Source organism: Sapajus apella, unplaced genomic scaffold (assembly GCF_009761245.1).
Source record: "Sapajus apella isolate SASKATOON/1434 unplaced genomic scaffold, GSC_monkey_1.0 scaffold3, whole genome shotgun sequence".
NCBI lineage: Eukaryota > Metazoa > Chordata > Mammalia > Primates > Cebidae > Sapajus > Sapajus apella.
This window is the reverse complement of record NW_022436943.1, coordinates 43,042,329-43,059,325: the sequence shown is the minus strand read 5'-3', so window position 1 is coordinate 43,059,325 and position 16,997 is coordinate 43,042,329. Positions and strand designations below refer to the sequence as shown.

The window sequence follows — 16,997 nt, the reverse complement described above, 5'->3', positions numbered from 1 at the left end:
AAAAAAAAAAAAAAAAAAAAAAAAAAAATATGATGGAGTCTGCAAATCTAAACTTTTGCAAATTTGCAAATTTAAAATTTTTAAATATTTAAGTAGCCTAGTTTCCCACAGCACACTGCTGACTATAAATAAGTTCATTGTTTTCAGATGAATTAGAGATACAGATAAACATATCTTGGTTTAAGTATTTTTGAAGAAATTGTAGCATGTGACCAAGGAGTCATAAGTGTTTCTGAATGCTTTGACACGAATTCAGTGGTGATTTATTTAAGCACTAGTAACTAATAGCTATGTGAAACTATTCTTAATTTGTCTTAATCACTAAAGTCATAAGTTAGATGCTTTTTTTCCAACGCTTTGAAATTTAGCCTGTCTTGTATGATTGTGAAACACAATTGATAAAATGAGATCAACATCTGCATACATGATGCCGGTTGAGAACACCAAAGCAGTTTGAGACCACTCTGACCAATGTGGTGAAACCCCATCTCTACTAAAAACACAAAAAAATTAGCCAGGTGTGGTGGCACGCATGGCTGTAATCCCGGCTACTCAGGAGGCTGAGGCAGGAGAATTGCTTTGACCTGGAAGGCGGAGGTTGCAGTAAGCTGAGATCGCGCCATTGCAATCTTGCTCCAAGCTGGGCAAGAAGAGTGAAACTCCGTCTCTAAATAAATAAATAAATAGACACCAAAGCAAGAATGAATGTTTTATCTTTAGGATGACTTTCTTTGAGATTAACCTAAAGGGAACAAAAGGAACCACATTTTATCAACATGTTAACAAAACAAAAAACACCTAAGCAGTTCCATGTTTCCTACTTAAAAGTTTGACCTCTTGGCTAGTAATATCCCCTCAAAGAACCTGTGGGGTAGGCAAAACAGGGATTGGTATAGCTATTCTTTTAAAAGCAGGACTCTGGTACCTTTGCTTGGCTGCTAAGTGGAAAACTTCAAGATAGACCCACAGAACTTTGGACTCCCAGACCACAGTCCCGTCCATGGAACCATTTAACCCTCCTTCAGTCCAGGAGATAAGCAAAGTGGTCAGTTAATAACTATATTCAAATTATACAGAACATTTTCTCTATGGCAAAAGTTGGCTTTTAATAATACAGATGAGGTATAACTCAAACCTTTAAAGTTATGTGGCTTAACGATACATGTTCCTTGTCAATAAACATCTTTGGATTTCTAATATGTATAGTTCAGTTATAATTACATGCATGAAAGTATATGTATATGTGTTTTAATTAAGAAACAAACAAGTGTTTTTGAAAGTACTGAGTAGGGAATCAATGAAGCATGATATAGGATGCTTTAATTTGCTATAATAATTTTTCTATGCTCAAGGTTGCTCATCAATATATAAACAGAGATTTTTCTTACAGTACCTTTGCATTAAGAGTTGAAAGTATTCATGTGATGTAATTTCAGTATTACTACTTCTTGCAACTAGGGTATTCTCATATGTCTACTGGGTAAACTCTTAACTGGATACGTTGGAGTTTATCTTCAGTATTGGCAACCTGACAACCTGAACATTTTCTTCTCACAAGGCAAGGGATATTTTCAGATTTCAATTAATTCTCATCTGGTTCTAGGAATCTTATTTTAACTGAAAGAAAAACAAAATAGTTTACACTTTTAAAACATGAAACCAAAGCAAGTCAGCAAAACCCCGCTTCTATTGTAGGCTAAATGATGTATATACCTATGTGTCTTATAAGCCTACCTATAAGTCATTATTTACATTTATTACACATGAAAAGATTATAACATCCTAGTTGAAAGATTATTTAAAAATTAGTAACATACATTTTACATATAAGAAAATAACTCATATTTGAAATTTCATGGGAAGGATTTTAAGTAGCAAAATGCTATATGGTATACTAAGATGAATTCAGTTAAAATTTATGCTTTATTTGCTAAATATTTGAGTAAACATTTTTTTCAGGATGATTCTCAAAAGCTATTAAATGAGATGACCAAACATTGAGCCAATAGCTTCAAGAAATGTTGTACTGCTCCTGGTTTCAGAGTGTAACGGTGAATGTTCAAAGATATGCTTGCTTTTGATTATTGGCGCAATCTTTTTCTTTTCGACCTTCTATGCTTTCTCTGTGACCCCCTGTTCGGCTGCTCTTCCAGGCCTAGAGGCAGAGCTTTGGCTGGCTAGTCCCTACCTTCAGATGGCAAAGTATCCTGAAAAGCAGAGAAATCTGCACCTCTACCTCCCATCCTCTTAATAACCTCAGGCTAAAATTTCTAAATTCAGGCTAAAGTATGGCTGGTCAGTGAAAACTTAGCTTTCATCTACCTCTAACATTTGAAGAAGGAAATACATGCAATATAATCACTGGATGAAAACCCAGTTTGACTAAACCCTACTCTTCTGCTCTTCTAACCTGCTGCAATCAGAAGGGCTCACCTTTGGAGCCTTTGGAATGTTGAGGTCTCTTGCAAGTGGCATAGAGTTCGATGGGCCGACTTGATCGCTAGCAGAATGTATTCAGTGACCGTGAAAGGGAAAATCCTCTTTTCCTTTTGCTGCTTTTCTCATGGAGATTTGCCTAAAAGTAGGAGCATTAAAAAACAAACGGACAAAACCAAAGTCTTTGGGGGCTGTGTCTTTTGATCGCTCTAGCAGAGGGAGTGGATGAGTCAGAAGCAGAAGTGCCTTTGCCGTGGCTTGCCCTGGAAACGGTGAAATCGCATGGCAGACGTCCCCCTTCTTGGATACACTAACATTGTTTCTCCTCCCGCCCCTTCCTGCATCTGAATGGCTCTCAGGACAATCCTCCCAAGAGAAGTCAGTGAGGTAAACAGCAAGGCTTGCTGCTTTAATTCACCTTTGCACCGTCAGCAAATCAGGGGCCTGTTTTTCCTCCAGCATTTGGAAATCCCAAAAGGTTATCTTCAGTTTATGTGTCAACTTTACTGCTCTCTGGATTTTAAAAACAAAATCCATAGCATGTAACTCCCCTTAAAAGTAGGTTTCTGATAGCAAGAGCATCAGTAGACTCTTTCTTGATCTGTATATACCAAGATAAAAAAGAGATGACTTTTTGATGATCTTTAAGATTTATCTAATTTTAAATGAGATTTTGGCTTAGAGTTTCTCTATAAAGGAAACCCCAATTGTCAATGAGTTCTTTCTCCTGCTGAAAGTTCTGATTTGTGGGAGTACACTGATGATTAAGGAGGATTACTTATTATTTATGTTTCATTCCATCCTTGATCCTTGCCAATGAAGGTGACAGTTGCTTTGACATACTTGCTGGCGTGAACAGATAGATACCTGTCAGATTCTGAATGGAATCACGCACATGAACCTCATTGTCACCTGGAAATGTCCAAGTGGCTAGTATTTGGCCTAGTTTTAAGTTAATTCTTTATAAGTGGAGAGCTTTTCATAACCAAAGACCGGTCTCTCCCTAATGCAGGAGTTAGGGAATACAGAGCTTCTCTAGTGTTATCTTCCTGTATATCCAAAAATATCAGCAAAAAGAAACCTGCGTGACTAGATTTTCTTAAATTGAATGCTTGTTCTCAGCAAAGAAGCTGTGACAACAGCATCAACGTCAATTTAAGAGGCTTCTCTCCATAGAGTTCCTCGAATCATCCATCCCTTATTCCAATTTTTTCTCACTTAAGGAGCCTTAGTTATTCTAACTGAGACTCTACTGATCCCAGATGGGAAAGTGTAAGCTTTACATCTGACCCAGAGGGACAGACGACTTCTGAGTCCAGACATCTCTATCCGCCAGTACAGGAGAGTAGTTATGGCTCACCCTTTACTCCGGCTAAGAGACCTAAGAGGAAAGTTGTCCCTAAGAGGAGACAGGAAAGACCAGTTGCTCCTCCAAAGAAAAGAAGAAGAAAAATACATAGGATGGATCATTATGCTGCGGAAACTCGTCAGGACAAAGTAAGTTTATCTACTGTTCCAAAGCTTTGTGGCGGGCAGGTCTGAGTTGAAGGTTGCCTTCAGTGCCTTGGTTGGAAACTTGGCTGAGTAAGTTTTAGAAAAACTCTGGTGCATTGACCTTGGCTTTGAGTCCAGAAGAATATGGTGCTTCAGAGGTTAACACTGATGTGAAGAGTACCTGAATTCTCAACGTAACAGGAAAAAAAGAAGTATTTTCCTTTTTTAAGAGTTTGCTGCCCCAAAACTAGTATTAACATTTAGGCTGGAGTGACTGTTAAGATTGGTTTTGTTTGCACTTATTCACAGGATCAGTCACATGGTCTGTGGCCCTGGTTCTTGAGAACAACCCTGCAAGGTAAAAGGGGGTATTCTCAAAGACAATGTGGATTAGAACTCAATAGGAAGTTGGCTTAGATTAGGAGTCTGTGCCTTCAGTGATCAGAAAAGGTGTAGGTTGTAGAGAAGGAAAGAGCTGAGACAGAAGGAAAGAGAAAATAATGGGCGGATAGAGTTGTATGCCATTTCCACAAGAAATATCTACTCTTCTCAGTATGTTCAGAAGAGCCTATCAGTTGCTACTTTTCCTAAAACCTTTGAATACTTCTGAAGCAGTATCTTATCTGTTATCCTCTGAACTGATCCCCAAGAAGTAGGTTCTGGATTTTATCTGGGTCATCCTGCTGAGTAGAGGAAAATAAATCATTGCCAAAGATTAAAACCTGTTGTGCATTTGGTATTTCTTTATCTAGACAGAGATCCTTCAAGAGAGCATGGTTTTCTCAGAAACAAATACCACTTTGTTTCACACCTGTTAATCCCTTCAGATTATATGGCACATCTCTTTCTGAAACTCTATCGTGACTTCCTCCTTGGGATAGGATTTGAGATACTGACTCCCATCATGAAAAAAAAGTTTACACCTGATTTCCCTGGTGAAATGATAGGAGGAAAGGTCTCGATTCACCTGAGAAGATGCTAGTGGAAGATAATATCATGTGTCTGAGTAAAAGTAATACTCACATCCCTTTCGTGCTTATCTTAATCATCTTGGGTGTATGTATGTGATTGTTAGCTAAGCTATAAGATTCATCTAACTATGCTTCCTCTATCTTTCTAGTCTTTGTCTGATGAGATGTTTCTTAAAAATCTTTCCATTGCACAGTTAAAGTTGAAAGGGGGATAGAAAGGCTTTAGTATGTGAAAACGTTCATGCTGTTAGAAACTTCCACTTGAAATAAGAAAATGAGAGATGGATACTGTTTTTTAGGCTTTGGAAATGGTCTTCAGAAAAGAATTGAGTTTTCATATTTTGTTAAAGAAGAAACATTCTAGAACAAACTCAGGTTCACTTCTGTTTAAGTTAGGACTCTTATAGGTTCTTGTTTCACTCAAAATCAGCTTTAAAAGAACTAAAGTGAGAAGCAATAACTTGTTTCTTAGAACAGGTTCTTCTGCTAAGAATCCATTGCTTGCAGAATCCAACAGTGAAATTACTTAGAACAAGATGGATCTCATTATATTAATGATATTCTAATTTATTATCCAGTGGAAGGTTATGATTTTAACCTCAGAACAGCTTTTGATTCACTTATTGTCTACCTTATTGCCATGGTTCAAAATCTAATGTGATTTTACTTAGGGAACTGTCTATCTGACTTTCTGTTCACTCTCAAAACTCTTGGATTTCTAGGATGCTGTCACATTTTAGAAAGTCCATTTTATCTCTTTAAGAATTTTCATTAACAATATTTTTGACATTTTTATATCAAAGAATCTTTAAAGGGATTGGATGAGGAGAGGTTTTAATTCTCTCAAAAGAAAGCATATATAACATTCTTAGATCAGATTTCCATTAAGAATGCAATGGCAGGCCAATCTCCCCAGACAAAGCTCTGCCTCTGGGCCGGAAGTTTTCTTTCCAAAATGTTCTAGGGGTAGAAGATCTATGAGAGACTGAAAGGGAAAGAAAGAAAACCCTGTGGGGACTAACTTGCTTCTTTTTCCCAGATGACAAATCCTCTGAGGGAAATTGACAAAACTGTAGGGCAATTAATGGATGGACTGAAACAACTCAAACTGCATCGCTGTGTCAATGTCATCTTTGTCGGAGACCATGGTAAAGCTTTGTTTTTTCTTTGCTAATAGGATAGATGGATAATGTTTCTGATCATATTGAGGAAAATAATTCTTGCCCTTAGAAGCCAAGATTCTATTCTTACTGTCCTTCCCCTTTTCTTTAAGATGGGGAAAGAAATCAGGCTGTGATTCAAAAGCATGAGATGACCTGAGAGATCCCCGGGTTCATTTTGATCAAAAGCTGAGACTTCCTATATATTTTTTTATTCTTTACAGGAAAGGCCTTTCTACAAAAATCTGTCTCTTATTAAAGCGATACAGACAGTTACCTTGTGATATTAACAGCTGCTTCTGTGAATGTGACATATCAGGTGATAATCCCCATCCCTGCCAGCCACATCCCCAAAAGGAGCCCACAGAGTTTATATAGTTAAAAAATACATCTAAATATGATAAAGGAGCAGAGACATAGGATTCTTGTCAAAGAAGTGGCGTGTAATCAAATGGTTTCCCCGAATCCACTGAAGGAAGTCAAAGCCCAAAGAAGAAGGCCCTGCTGTAATTCAGAGGGCTATTAAAGAGAGGCAGAAGCGTTATGGGAAGTTGTTTTTCTAAATCACTTTATGAAGTAGAAAAATTTATGACCACTTCTTTAAGATCAAAAGCATTGTAAACATTATGTGACTATAGAGCTGGGCAGGAGGAAGGGGCTCAGAGACATGCAGACTGAGCTCTAGAGAGTGTCTCCTGTATTCTGGAAATATTAGATTGAAATAGTAGCCTTGGAATTTGGGGCTTCTCACTTCTAGTGGAGTTTGGAGGATGAAAATTGGCTTTTGGCAGTTCTGTTAAGAATGACAGGAAGATTTCCCTAGCTCTGGTCCTGAAGGTGTTTCTAGAATGTCCTATAAGATCTATGAGAAATTAAGGGGAAAAAAGCTGAAGGGATTAATTTTTTTCTCTGAGTGGGCTAAATGTAACCCTTGGCAAAGTCATGCCCCATGTGTTTGGCTTGGTGGAGAGCTACAGACAGGTCAGAGAAGTTGGAGCATATGTCAAAGCTGATTCCATTTAAGTTGCCCAGAGGTGTTCAAGAGCATTTGCTCACATGCTGGAGCCAGACATCCAAGTAGAAGGGTCCCAATGAGTCACGTGCTGAGGCATTGTAAAGGCCATGGATAGGATAAAATCTTGGCTTGTCAGCGTGCAGGCTTCCAAGATGAATACATCCATTTGGTTTGGGACAACTTCAGCACCTCTGTTTTTTCTTTCTTTTTTTGTTTTTGAGATGGAGTTTCACTCTCGTTGCCCAGACTGGAGTAAAATGGCATGATCTCGGCTCACTGCAACCTCCGCCACCCAGGTTCAAGTCATTCTCCTGTTTCAGCCTCCTGAGTAGCTGGGATTACAGGCACCCACCACCAGGCCTGGCTAATTTTTGTATTTTTAATAGAAGCGGGGTTTCACCATGTTGGCCAGGCTGGTCTTGAACTCCTGACCTCAGGTGATCTGCCGGCCTTGGCCTCCCAAAGTATACAGCACCTCTTTCTTAAAAGGTGGTATGGTCTAGTGTTTTAGGGCATGGTCTTTGGAGTTGGAATGAATTTTATGGGAGTTCAAATTGCATGGTGTTACTTCACAGCTATATGACACTATATACCTTTTGTGGCCTCTCCAAGTCTCAGTTTCCTCATCTCTCAGGCGAGAACATTAACACCCCTCCACGAAGTTGGTCTGCAGAGTAAAGGCTGATGATGCTTGAGGAGCACTTAGCATGGTGCCTGATGGACTTTGAAAGCAAGGGAGGTTGTTCACAGTTGGGGTGGCATAAGGGACTTCCTAGAAATATAACAAATGGGAGATTCTTTCATCCCTCTATTAATATGTATTTGGGGACTTACCCTTTCTGGGCTAACATGGTGCTAAAACATAGTAGCTGTTTATTGCTTTAGTTTTTCTTCCTAAGGGTTTAACTGTTAAAGTATAAGATATATAATCCTTATGCTATGTGTTTTTTCTTGCTTTTCATTCCAATTTGTATTGAAGAAGGGAAGGTTTTGGATCTGGGGTCCCAGGAGGTGATAATTTGAATTTTACCAGATCTGGGCTACTCTGGTTGTATTTCCTTACTTTAAGACCTTATGGCATCCTTTACAGGATGTGAATATATGAGTATTCTTCAACAGGATTATTTTCCCTGTTAGAGAAATATATTGAAGTGTACTGAGCAATATATTAAAACTTCTCCGTCATTCTAGGTTGTCTCGTACATTTCAATAAAGTCTGTAGCAGCCTCCATAGTCTATGTTGCTAAGATTTGAGTTTACAACAATGTTTTAAATAAAAGTGTTTTGATAAAAGAATTTTTCTTGATGGGGACAGACAACAAATCTTGGGATGGAGGAGAAATATTTGTTGTTAAAAAAACTCCCTACCTAGAACCTTCTCGTGCTTTAGTTGCTAGCTTTCAGTTCTGACTAATTACATTGTTTACAACTTGTTTTCAATGTTATTTTGTTTTTCAGTTTGGGTGGTCATTGGAAATGACATTTTTCCTTCTCATTTCTTATTGCCAGTATTGTTTTGTCAGTAACATCCAAGGCCACCAGTGGAGACATTGAGGACTGGTGATTATGTACTCAAGACAGGAGATATATTAGAGAATTGAAAAATGACATTTTGTAAAAGAGACACAGAACTGTATATTCCATTTATACTACCCCTAGCTGGGAAGAGTTTGAAGCAATCTAGGGTTTCTTTTATTTTGTTTTGTTTTTTTTTTTTTAAAGAATAGATCCTTTTCATAAAGACTGTCTAATTGTGTTTTTGTTGTTGTTGTTTTTTAAATCTTTGTGACTTCCTTTGTGCTGCTGTTCTGGCCGAATGACTTAAAGTGTAATTGAGGTAATGCATTTTCAGCCTTCTAGTGCTTGCAAGATGATATGGCTAAGTAAAAGTCTAGAGAAAAGATTAGACAGAGAAGCATTAAAACATTTAAAGTCAAATACAAAAATCTCAAAAGTCAGAGCTCTTCTCATCAAGTTATTAAAAACTAAGTAAAGAGATGCCTGGATGTTATATTTAGTGTCTGTGTTAAGATTTTCATTTTAATATTGCTTGAAAATACTCTTTTTCTCCCTCCCCATAGGAATGGAAGATGTCACGTGTGACAGAACTGAGTTCTTGAGTAATTACCTAACTAATGTGGATGATATTACTTTAGTGCCTGGAACTCTAGGAAGAATTCGATCCAAATTTAGCAATAATGCTAAATGTAAGTTGATTCTTAAAATAGTAAGTGGTTAGAGCGGTAATACAATGGAATAGGTGAGGGCTCATTTTCTAAAGCTAAAATACTATGGTAAAAATTCTAGCTCTGCTACTGCTTAGCTGAATGACCTCAAATAAGTCATTTAAACTCTAAGCCTCAGTTTTTTCATTTGAAAAATGTGGATGATAAATGCTAGCAGTGATCTGTAGAAATTAATCTTTGCATATTGCTTAGGATGGTTCCTGGCACATAGCAGCATTATATAAATATTAATATAGTAATATAAATATATAGCAATATATAAATATTTCTTATTCTTATCATGTGGAAATTGTACTTAGTTTGAAGTGTGTTAATGACCACAAACTTCTGTTTATAAGAGAAGAATTTTTTCAATAAGAAGTTCAGGCTGGTCCTTTATAGCTGAAACTAGAGGGTCTACATAAGTGTTGGCAGAACCACATTTTGACTGTGAGGGTTCCTAGGAGCCTTGTGGAACTGAGCTCATTCTGTTTGTAAAAGTGATTGGTAGAAGCTAGCAGGAAAAAATATTAAGCCCTTGGGAAGCAGCAGCTGCTCTGAAAGATTAGAAATAAAAAGGAATAATCTTGTCGCTTATGTTTTACATGTTTAGGTTATGATCTACCACTGATACGAACTTAATTTGTGGACTAAGATTTTTAGGTGCTGTCTACCTAGCTTTTGAGAAGTCCATAGTTTTCCTAGGCTTATGCTGTACTTTGAAAAAAAAATTATTTACAGTCTTTAGCCTTGGGAATAAGAAACCATTGACACCAACCTTACAGCTTTGGAAAATTAAATTTTTCCCTAATTATGTTCCTGAGTCAACACAAATGGAACTGTTCCAAGGTCAGCTCCAGGCAATGTTGTGAAATAAACAAAACGTGGGTGTTTCTGCCCTCTCTCCTCCATGACCTTTCCTGTCCCTGTGTCCCCCTTTCCCTGCCCTCGCATAGATTGGACGCAGTCATTATGGCACCCCTCGATTTTAGTATTTGCAGTTTAGGGCTAAGCAAAAAAGATTTTCTCTATTTTTAATGGTATTTCTGACGTTAGTACACGTAATGGGGAGGCTGGTTTAGTCGGGGGGAAAAAAACTTTCCTGTGGCCCATCAAATCATAACCATCAATGATGAAGAGTTTTGTACTTTACAAAAACACTTTCCAGTGTGATTTCATTTTGTGGGAGACAGTAGCATGGGGTGGTGACAGGCACAGATGTCTGGGTTCATATCTCAGCTCTGCTAGGTACTCACCACATGAGTGCCCTGTACCTCTGCTTCCTCGTCTGCACTGTAAGTGTTGTTCGGGAGATTAAATAAGAGATTGTGTTTACATAACGTAGATCAGGGCTTAGCACATAATCAAAGCTATATAAACGTTGAATATGATGATGATGTCGTACCACTATTTCAGATACACACACACAGACACACGTGGACACACACTCACAATCTTATTTAATCCTTTTAATAGCATTGTGTGATAAGTATCATTATACCTTTTATAGACTGTAGAAATCAAGGCTCAGAGAGGGGTGAAGGAACTAGCTTTGAGGATGATGGTTAGTAAGTTGCAGATCTGAGATTTAAACCCAGATTAGCTGAACCACTGCCCTTGCATCATGCAAAATGTGGACTGTTAGCCTGAAAAGACTGAGTACTTCAGAATTGAAGGATTGGTGTTCCCACCGTGAACTCAGGCACTGGATATTTCCTAGTAATTCTCTGGGACTTATCTGAGTGGATGCTATTTACTTCTCTTTATTTTCAAAGACCATGAACTTACTCTGTTTCATCCCTTTGAGGAATATGATGTATGAGGCCTGGCTTGCTCAATCAGATTGCTTGGGTGCTGGAATGCCAACTCCTCCTCCTTCTGAAAACCTATTGGCTTAGTGAGGATTTGAACAGCATTTACCTCCCAGGGTTATTGTGATTGGCCAGAGAGAAGGCGCCTCGAAAGCTCTTATAGAGAGACAGGCACACAGTATGGAATCTATTTAGGTTATTATTATTACATCATTACTTATTTGCTTTTTAGTAAGAGATGCAATCAAGGTCAATAGAATCCCCATTTTAGCTTTAGTTTGCTAGTTTTAGAACCAAGATTCTGAAAATAGCCTTTGGAGTCTGTATAGTTATACCCCCCGGCAAGTTTATTCATGTATTTTTAGCAAATATGAACAAACGTTCATTAAAAAAATGTGTATTGAGTGTCTCTACTCTGCACAGGCCCAGGGATGCAGCAGCATGTGATACAGATAAGGCCTGCTCTGTTGGCATTTATATGCCAGGGAGGGCTGCCTCATGATAGCTGCTATCTCTTCTGAACACAGCTTTCCTTTTCTGCTGCTTCTGTAATAACATACTGAAGCAAACTTCCTGAAAACAAAGCAAAATCCAAGCAACCTACAATCTCCTCTTTCTCCCCACATTCCGCCCAAAAGGGGAGCATCAGATAATATAATCCTGTCCACAGTTTATGCACAGCCGTCATTTACATAGTTTTGCTTTTAGTTAGTTCAGAGTATTGACTAAAATCTTTTACTTGCTGCTATTGAAAATAAAGGAGGTACCTGCACGTGTGTGTCTACAGCTGGAGAGGTGCAGCTGCCTATGTAATTACACCTGGAATATAACTAGGGAAACAAAACTCCCTTTAACGAAAATAACTCAATGGGTTAGGAGTTTCATCTTAAAGTGGGTGAAGACGTCTTTCAAAGATCTGTGGATAAATAAGAAGTTACATTAAAAGCCCCAAATGCCCAGTTTAGTTCCTGAGGTCAAACTGCAAATAAACTATGTCTCAAGAGGAACCGTTAGGGAGAACTTAAAACAAGAAGCAATTTACCTGGCAGTATCCTGGTGCTATGGAAGGAGGAATTCCCTCCAGAAGAGCTGAACCTAGGAGGGAAGTTTACTATGGGATTTGTTCCACTTGTTTAGCTGCATATCAATGACGGAAATGTTAAATACCCACACGCATTTATATGTCTTTCAAACAAAACACTGCAGTGATAGTCTTCTGTGGGATGGAAGAAGGAAGAATTGAGTGTCTTGCTTCAAAAATGATTTCTCTTGGTAATGATTGTGATTTCCTTTGAAATCTTTCTCCTCTCTTTGAACAGATGACCCCAAAGCCATTATTGCCAATCTCACGGTAAGTGTGGCAAGTTGTCCCTTCTCTGCCCTCCGTAGGCCTCTGCCCCTGGAGCAGCCTCCCTCCTGTGTGTGCCTCCCCCGGGGGCAGGAGGAACATTTTCCTCACTGCCCTGCCATCCTGTATATTTGTTTCCTTAAGAGCTTTCAAAACTTCTGGCCTGTGGTCAGCTGCAGGCTCCCTAATGGTCTTGGCAATGATACAAAGGGAGAATATTTGATCCTTCCATTAGAACTGAAAAGTATTCATTCATGATTAAACAAATCTTTACTTTCTCTGAACCAGAGCTGCCCACCCACTCTGCTCTATTGTTCCGGATGCTAGTTAGAGACCTCAATAGCATAAGAGCATCTAATCAGATAAGCCTGAACCCAAGCAGTCCTCCTTGCCCACCGACACCCCAACCCAAACCGCCTGACTTGAAGGAGTCGGGAAAGGCCTTGGAGTGTGAATTGCTCTTAGCAATGGTCTCACCCATCTCCAAAGTTATTTAATCTCCTTTGCATCTATTTCAGTGTGCATTATTTGATGGAAATAAATTTCATTTATTCACTAACCTTTTGTTAGGTTTAAAATCTCCTTCAACTTTCTAGAGAGAATTTGTAAGAAATTTTTTAAAAGACATTCCATCTAAAGTCTTTTTCCATTTCTATTTCAGTGTAAAAAACCAGATCAGCACTTTAAGCCTTACTTGAAACAGCACCTTCCCAAACGTTTGCACTATGCCAACAACAGAAGAATTGAGGATATCCATTTATTGGTGGATCGCAGATGGCATGTGGCAAGGTAAGTGGCTTATGGGCTGTTTCTGTTTCTCATTTCCACAACCACCTCTTGGCAACTGGAAATATTTTATCAGACTTAGTCATCGCTAAAAGAAATATCAGTTGGAAATCTCCCTGTTTCCAAAGATTTTGTGGGCTGCATAAACAATCAATGCCGAGACAATGTATCTCTATGTTCTGGGTCTCGGCATCACGGTGTCTCTTTGTAGTCTGTCAGTGTGTCTGTGTGTGTGTGTGTGTGTGTGTGTGTGTATGTGTGTGCCTTTCATTTTTTGAATTTACATTGTAACCTCTATTCTTACTACTTAAGTCAAAAGCATAAATGAGACCTTGCCCTAGCACATTGGGCTGATTTGATCTCAGTTGATGAGACTTTGCTTGCAGCAATATTCATAGCAGACTTTATTTATTTATTTTATTGATTATTATTTTTTTGAGATGGAGTTTTGCTTTTGTTGCCCAGGCTGGAGTGGAATGGCACAATCTTGGCTTACTGCAACCTTCGCCTCCCAGGTTCAAGCAATTCTCTTGCCTCAGCCTCCCGAGTAGTTGGGATTATAAGCATGCACCACCACGCCCAGCTAAATTTTTGTATTTTTAGTAGAGATGGGGTTTCTACATGTTGGTCATGCTGGTCTTGAACTCCTGACCTCAGGTGATCTGCCCACCTCAGCCTACCAAAGTGTTGGGATTATAGGCGTGAGCCACCACACCTGGCTACAGTGGACTTTAGAAAATGTCGTTAATGTTAAAAACTCTGTTATTGTGGGAATTTATTACATTGCTTTAAATATTCCCTATGTTTACCTTCTATTAAACTACAAAAGACTTGGATGTCGAAGAGAAGATTCCTTGCTTTTGAATGTGATCTAGGACATGTCTGGAGGCTCTAACCACTTCCAAAGAGTTAATTATTAAGGATTTATCCATTTTCACACAGACCTGGAAGTAGCTGTTTCCCACTCACTCTTGCCCCAACTTTCTACTTTAGAAAAGTGCTGTGAATTTATCTATCTCAATAATTGAACAACTGCCAAATGCACTCTAGCTAGGTATGAGTTTGCAAGAGAGAAGATAATGAGAAAATGTTGGTCATCTAGAAACTTGTATCAGTATGGAACATTTAGAGAGATACATATGACAAATATGTAAATATCGTACTGTAATTTTCTGAGGTGTACTTAGAGTTAAATATGTGGGATCATGAAGAAAGATGTTTGAAGAGCAGGAATTATTGAAGTCCTTACAAATTTATAAGAAAAAAACCAACCCCATCAAAAAGTGGGTGAAGGATATGAACAGATACTTCTCAAAAGAAGACATTTATGCAGTCAACAAACATATGAGAAAAGCTCAACATCACTGATCATTAAAGAAATGCAAATCAAAACCACACTGAGATGCCATCTCACACCAGTTGGAATGGTGATCAGTGAAAAATTAGGAGACAACAGATGCTGGAGAGGATGTGGAGAAATGGGAATGCTTTTACACTTTTGGTGGAGTGTAAATTAGCTTAACCATTGTGGGAGACAGTGTGGCGATTCCTCAAGGAACTAAAAATAGAAATACCATTTGACCCAATAATCCCATTACTGGGTATACCCAAAAGATTATAAATTCTGATTATAAAGACACATGCACACATATGTTTATTGCAGCACTGTTCACAATAGCAAAGACTTAAACCAACCCAAATGCCCATCAATGATAGACTAGATAAAGAAAATATGACACATATACACCATGGAATACTATGCAGCCACAAAAAAGGATGAGTTCATATCCTTTGCAGGGACATGGATAAAGCTAGAAACCATCATTCTCAGCAAACTGACACAGAACAGAAAACCAAACACCGCATGTTCTCACTCATAAGTGGGTGTTGAACAACGAGAACATATGGGCACAGGGAGGGGAACATCACATAGTGGGGCCTGTCAGTGGGTTGTGGGGGCTAGGGGAGGGATAGCAGGGGGTAGGGGGCTAAGGGAGGGATAGCATTAGGAAAAATACCTAATGCAGATGATGGGGTGATGCATGCAGCAAACCACCATGGCATGTGCATACCTATGTAACAAACCTACACATGTACCCCAGAACTTAAAGTATAATAATAAAAAAAAAATAGTTGTGGGGAATCCTTATGGAGAATTTACAGGGATGTGACTGAAATTAATTGGCTGAGTATGTCCCCCGAAGGACCTTCTATATATGGGGCAGCTTAGAAGGGGTCGCACTGGTGCAGGTAGTAGGTTCATATGGCAAAGACATGGGAGCTGAGTAGAAGTTAAGGGAAAGATGACATCAGTTGGGCAAATTAGTGTAGCCCAAAACCAGGCATATTGGTTAACAATGCATCTTTTAAATTTAACTCTTCTTGCATTGTTGAGGTATTATATGTTGGGATAATATGTCTAATTATCCCAAGCCCTTATTATTCCAAAGGTGGAGACCCATATTGTAGATTTTTTTGTTTTCCCAAAGCACTTTCAGTGCTATTTACCCATAGGTACTTGGGAAATATTTGTATCAAATAAACATGAAAGGTATTTTGGAAAAGGGTCACATGATACTTTTGCAAAAGGTGTCTTCTGTCACAAAAGGAAAGGTCAGATGGTCTTGATGTCTAGAGAGCAGTATTTCTGTTTTTTTTTTTTTTTTAAATTTCTAAATAGAGAGATGATCTGGGTGAGGCCATGCTTTGTTAGATATGTCATGATTACTGTTAGGTTGGCTGCTCAGTTATACTCTAGTTGTATTGTATATTGACAGATTTGCATGCAGACATTTTTATAGAATACAGATCTCTATTCATTGCTTTAACATATTTATTTTAAATTTTAAATTATTATGGGTATATAATAGGTGAGACATCACATATTTTTAAAGTGCGTACCATGTCTTGACACTGAGCCTAGGAAAGGGTACACAGAAGTGAACCAGACAAACATGGTCCTAGAGTTGAGAATCCTACAATCTCAAAGCTAGTGAAGCGCTTAGGTAGGCAGACTATGACTTTTGACAAGTGCTCTGCTTGGTGTAAGCACAAGGTTCAAGGAGGGCATTGTGACTTCTGTTCACAGGTCCCCATTTATCCTCCAATGACTGTCATAGAAAAGTCACTTGGAGAAATGAATGACGTCCTCTTTTCATCATCACAAGAATGACGCCATTAAAATAGAGACAGACTTTCAAAAGCCCCTTCTTAGAGATTCTTTGTACCCTGAAGTTATCTTTTTATCAGAGTAATTTCATGAGAAATCCTAACTGATCATAACATTGTTTTAATTTAGGAAACCTTTGGATGTTTATAAGAAACCATCAGGAAAATGTTTTTTCCAGGGAGACCATGGATTTGATAACAAGGTCAACAGCATGCAGGTATGATGGCAGAACTGTAAATTGAAATTGTGTTTTAGTGATTCTTTGAAAGGAAAGGTAATGGTGGTGTGACATAAATAGAGGAAGGGTTCCTACCTAACAATGCTTAACTGTTTTTTTCTTGTCTTTTGGAAGACTGTTTTTGTAGGTTATGGCCCATCATTTAAGTACAAGACTAAAGTACCTCCATTTGAAAACATTGAACTTTACAATGTCATGTGTGGTAAGTCACTCATTTAATCAAAACCATTGAAACAATCTTTAGTTAATAGATGACCTTTCTCAGTGTCAGAGAAAGAAATGAGGTGTCTATTTTCTGGGATCACCTTCTCTTCTCCACCAAAACTTGTAATTTGCCCATTGGT

General features: G+C 38.4%; 1 protein-coding gene across 5 annotated transcripts in view; it reads left to right on the top strand.

Annotated features, from left to right (window-relative positions):
* Positions 1–16,997, top strand: part of ENPP2 (ectonucleotide pyrophosphatase/phosphodiesterase 2) — a 118,896-nt gene that overhangs the window by 74,265 nt on the left and 27,634 nt on the right. For 3 of the 5 annotated variants that reach the window (XM_032252583.1, XM_032252565.1, XM_032252574.1), the window contains exons 12-18: positions 3,778–3,933; positions 5,941–6,049; positions 9,158–9,283; positions 12,432–12,463; positions 13,122–13,249; positions 16,545–16,632; positions 16,768–16,855. In XM_032252583.1, coding sequence (XP_032108474.1) covers positions 3,778–3,933; positions 5,941–6,049; positions 9,158–9,283; positions 12,432–12,463; positions 13,122–13,249; positions 16,545–16,632; positions 16,768–16,855 — 727 coding nt within the window. The remainder of the gene's footprint in view (positions 1–3,777; positions 3,934–5,940; positions 6,050–9,157; positions 9,284–12,431; positions 12,464–13,121; positions 13,250–16,544; positions 16,633–16,767; positions 16,856–16,997) is intronic. The other 2 variants (XM_032252592.1, XM_032252585.1) reach the window with 1 other exon arrangement.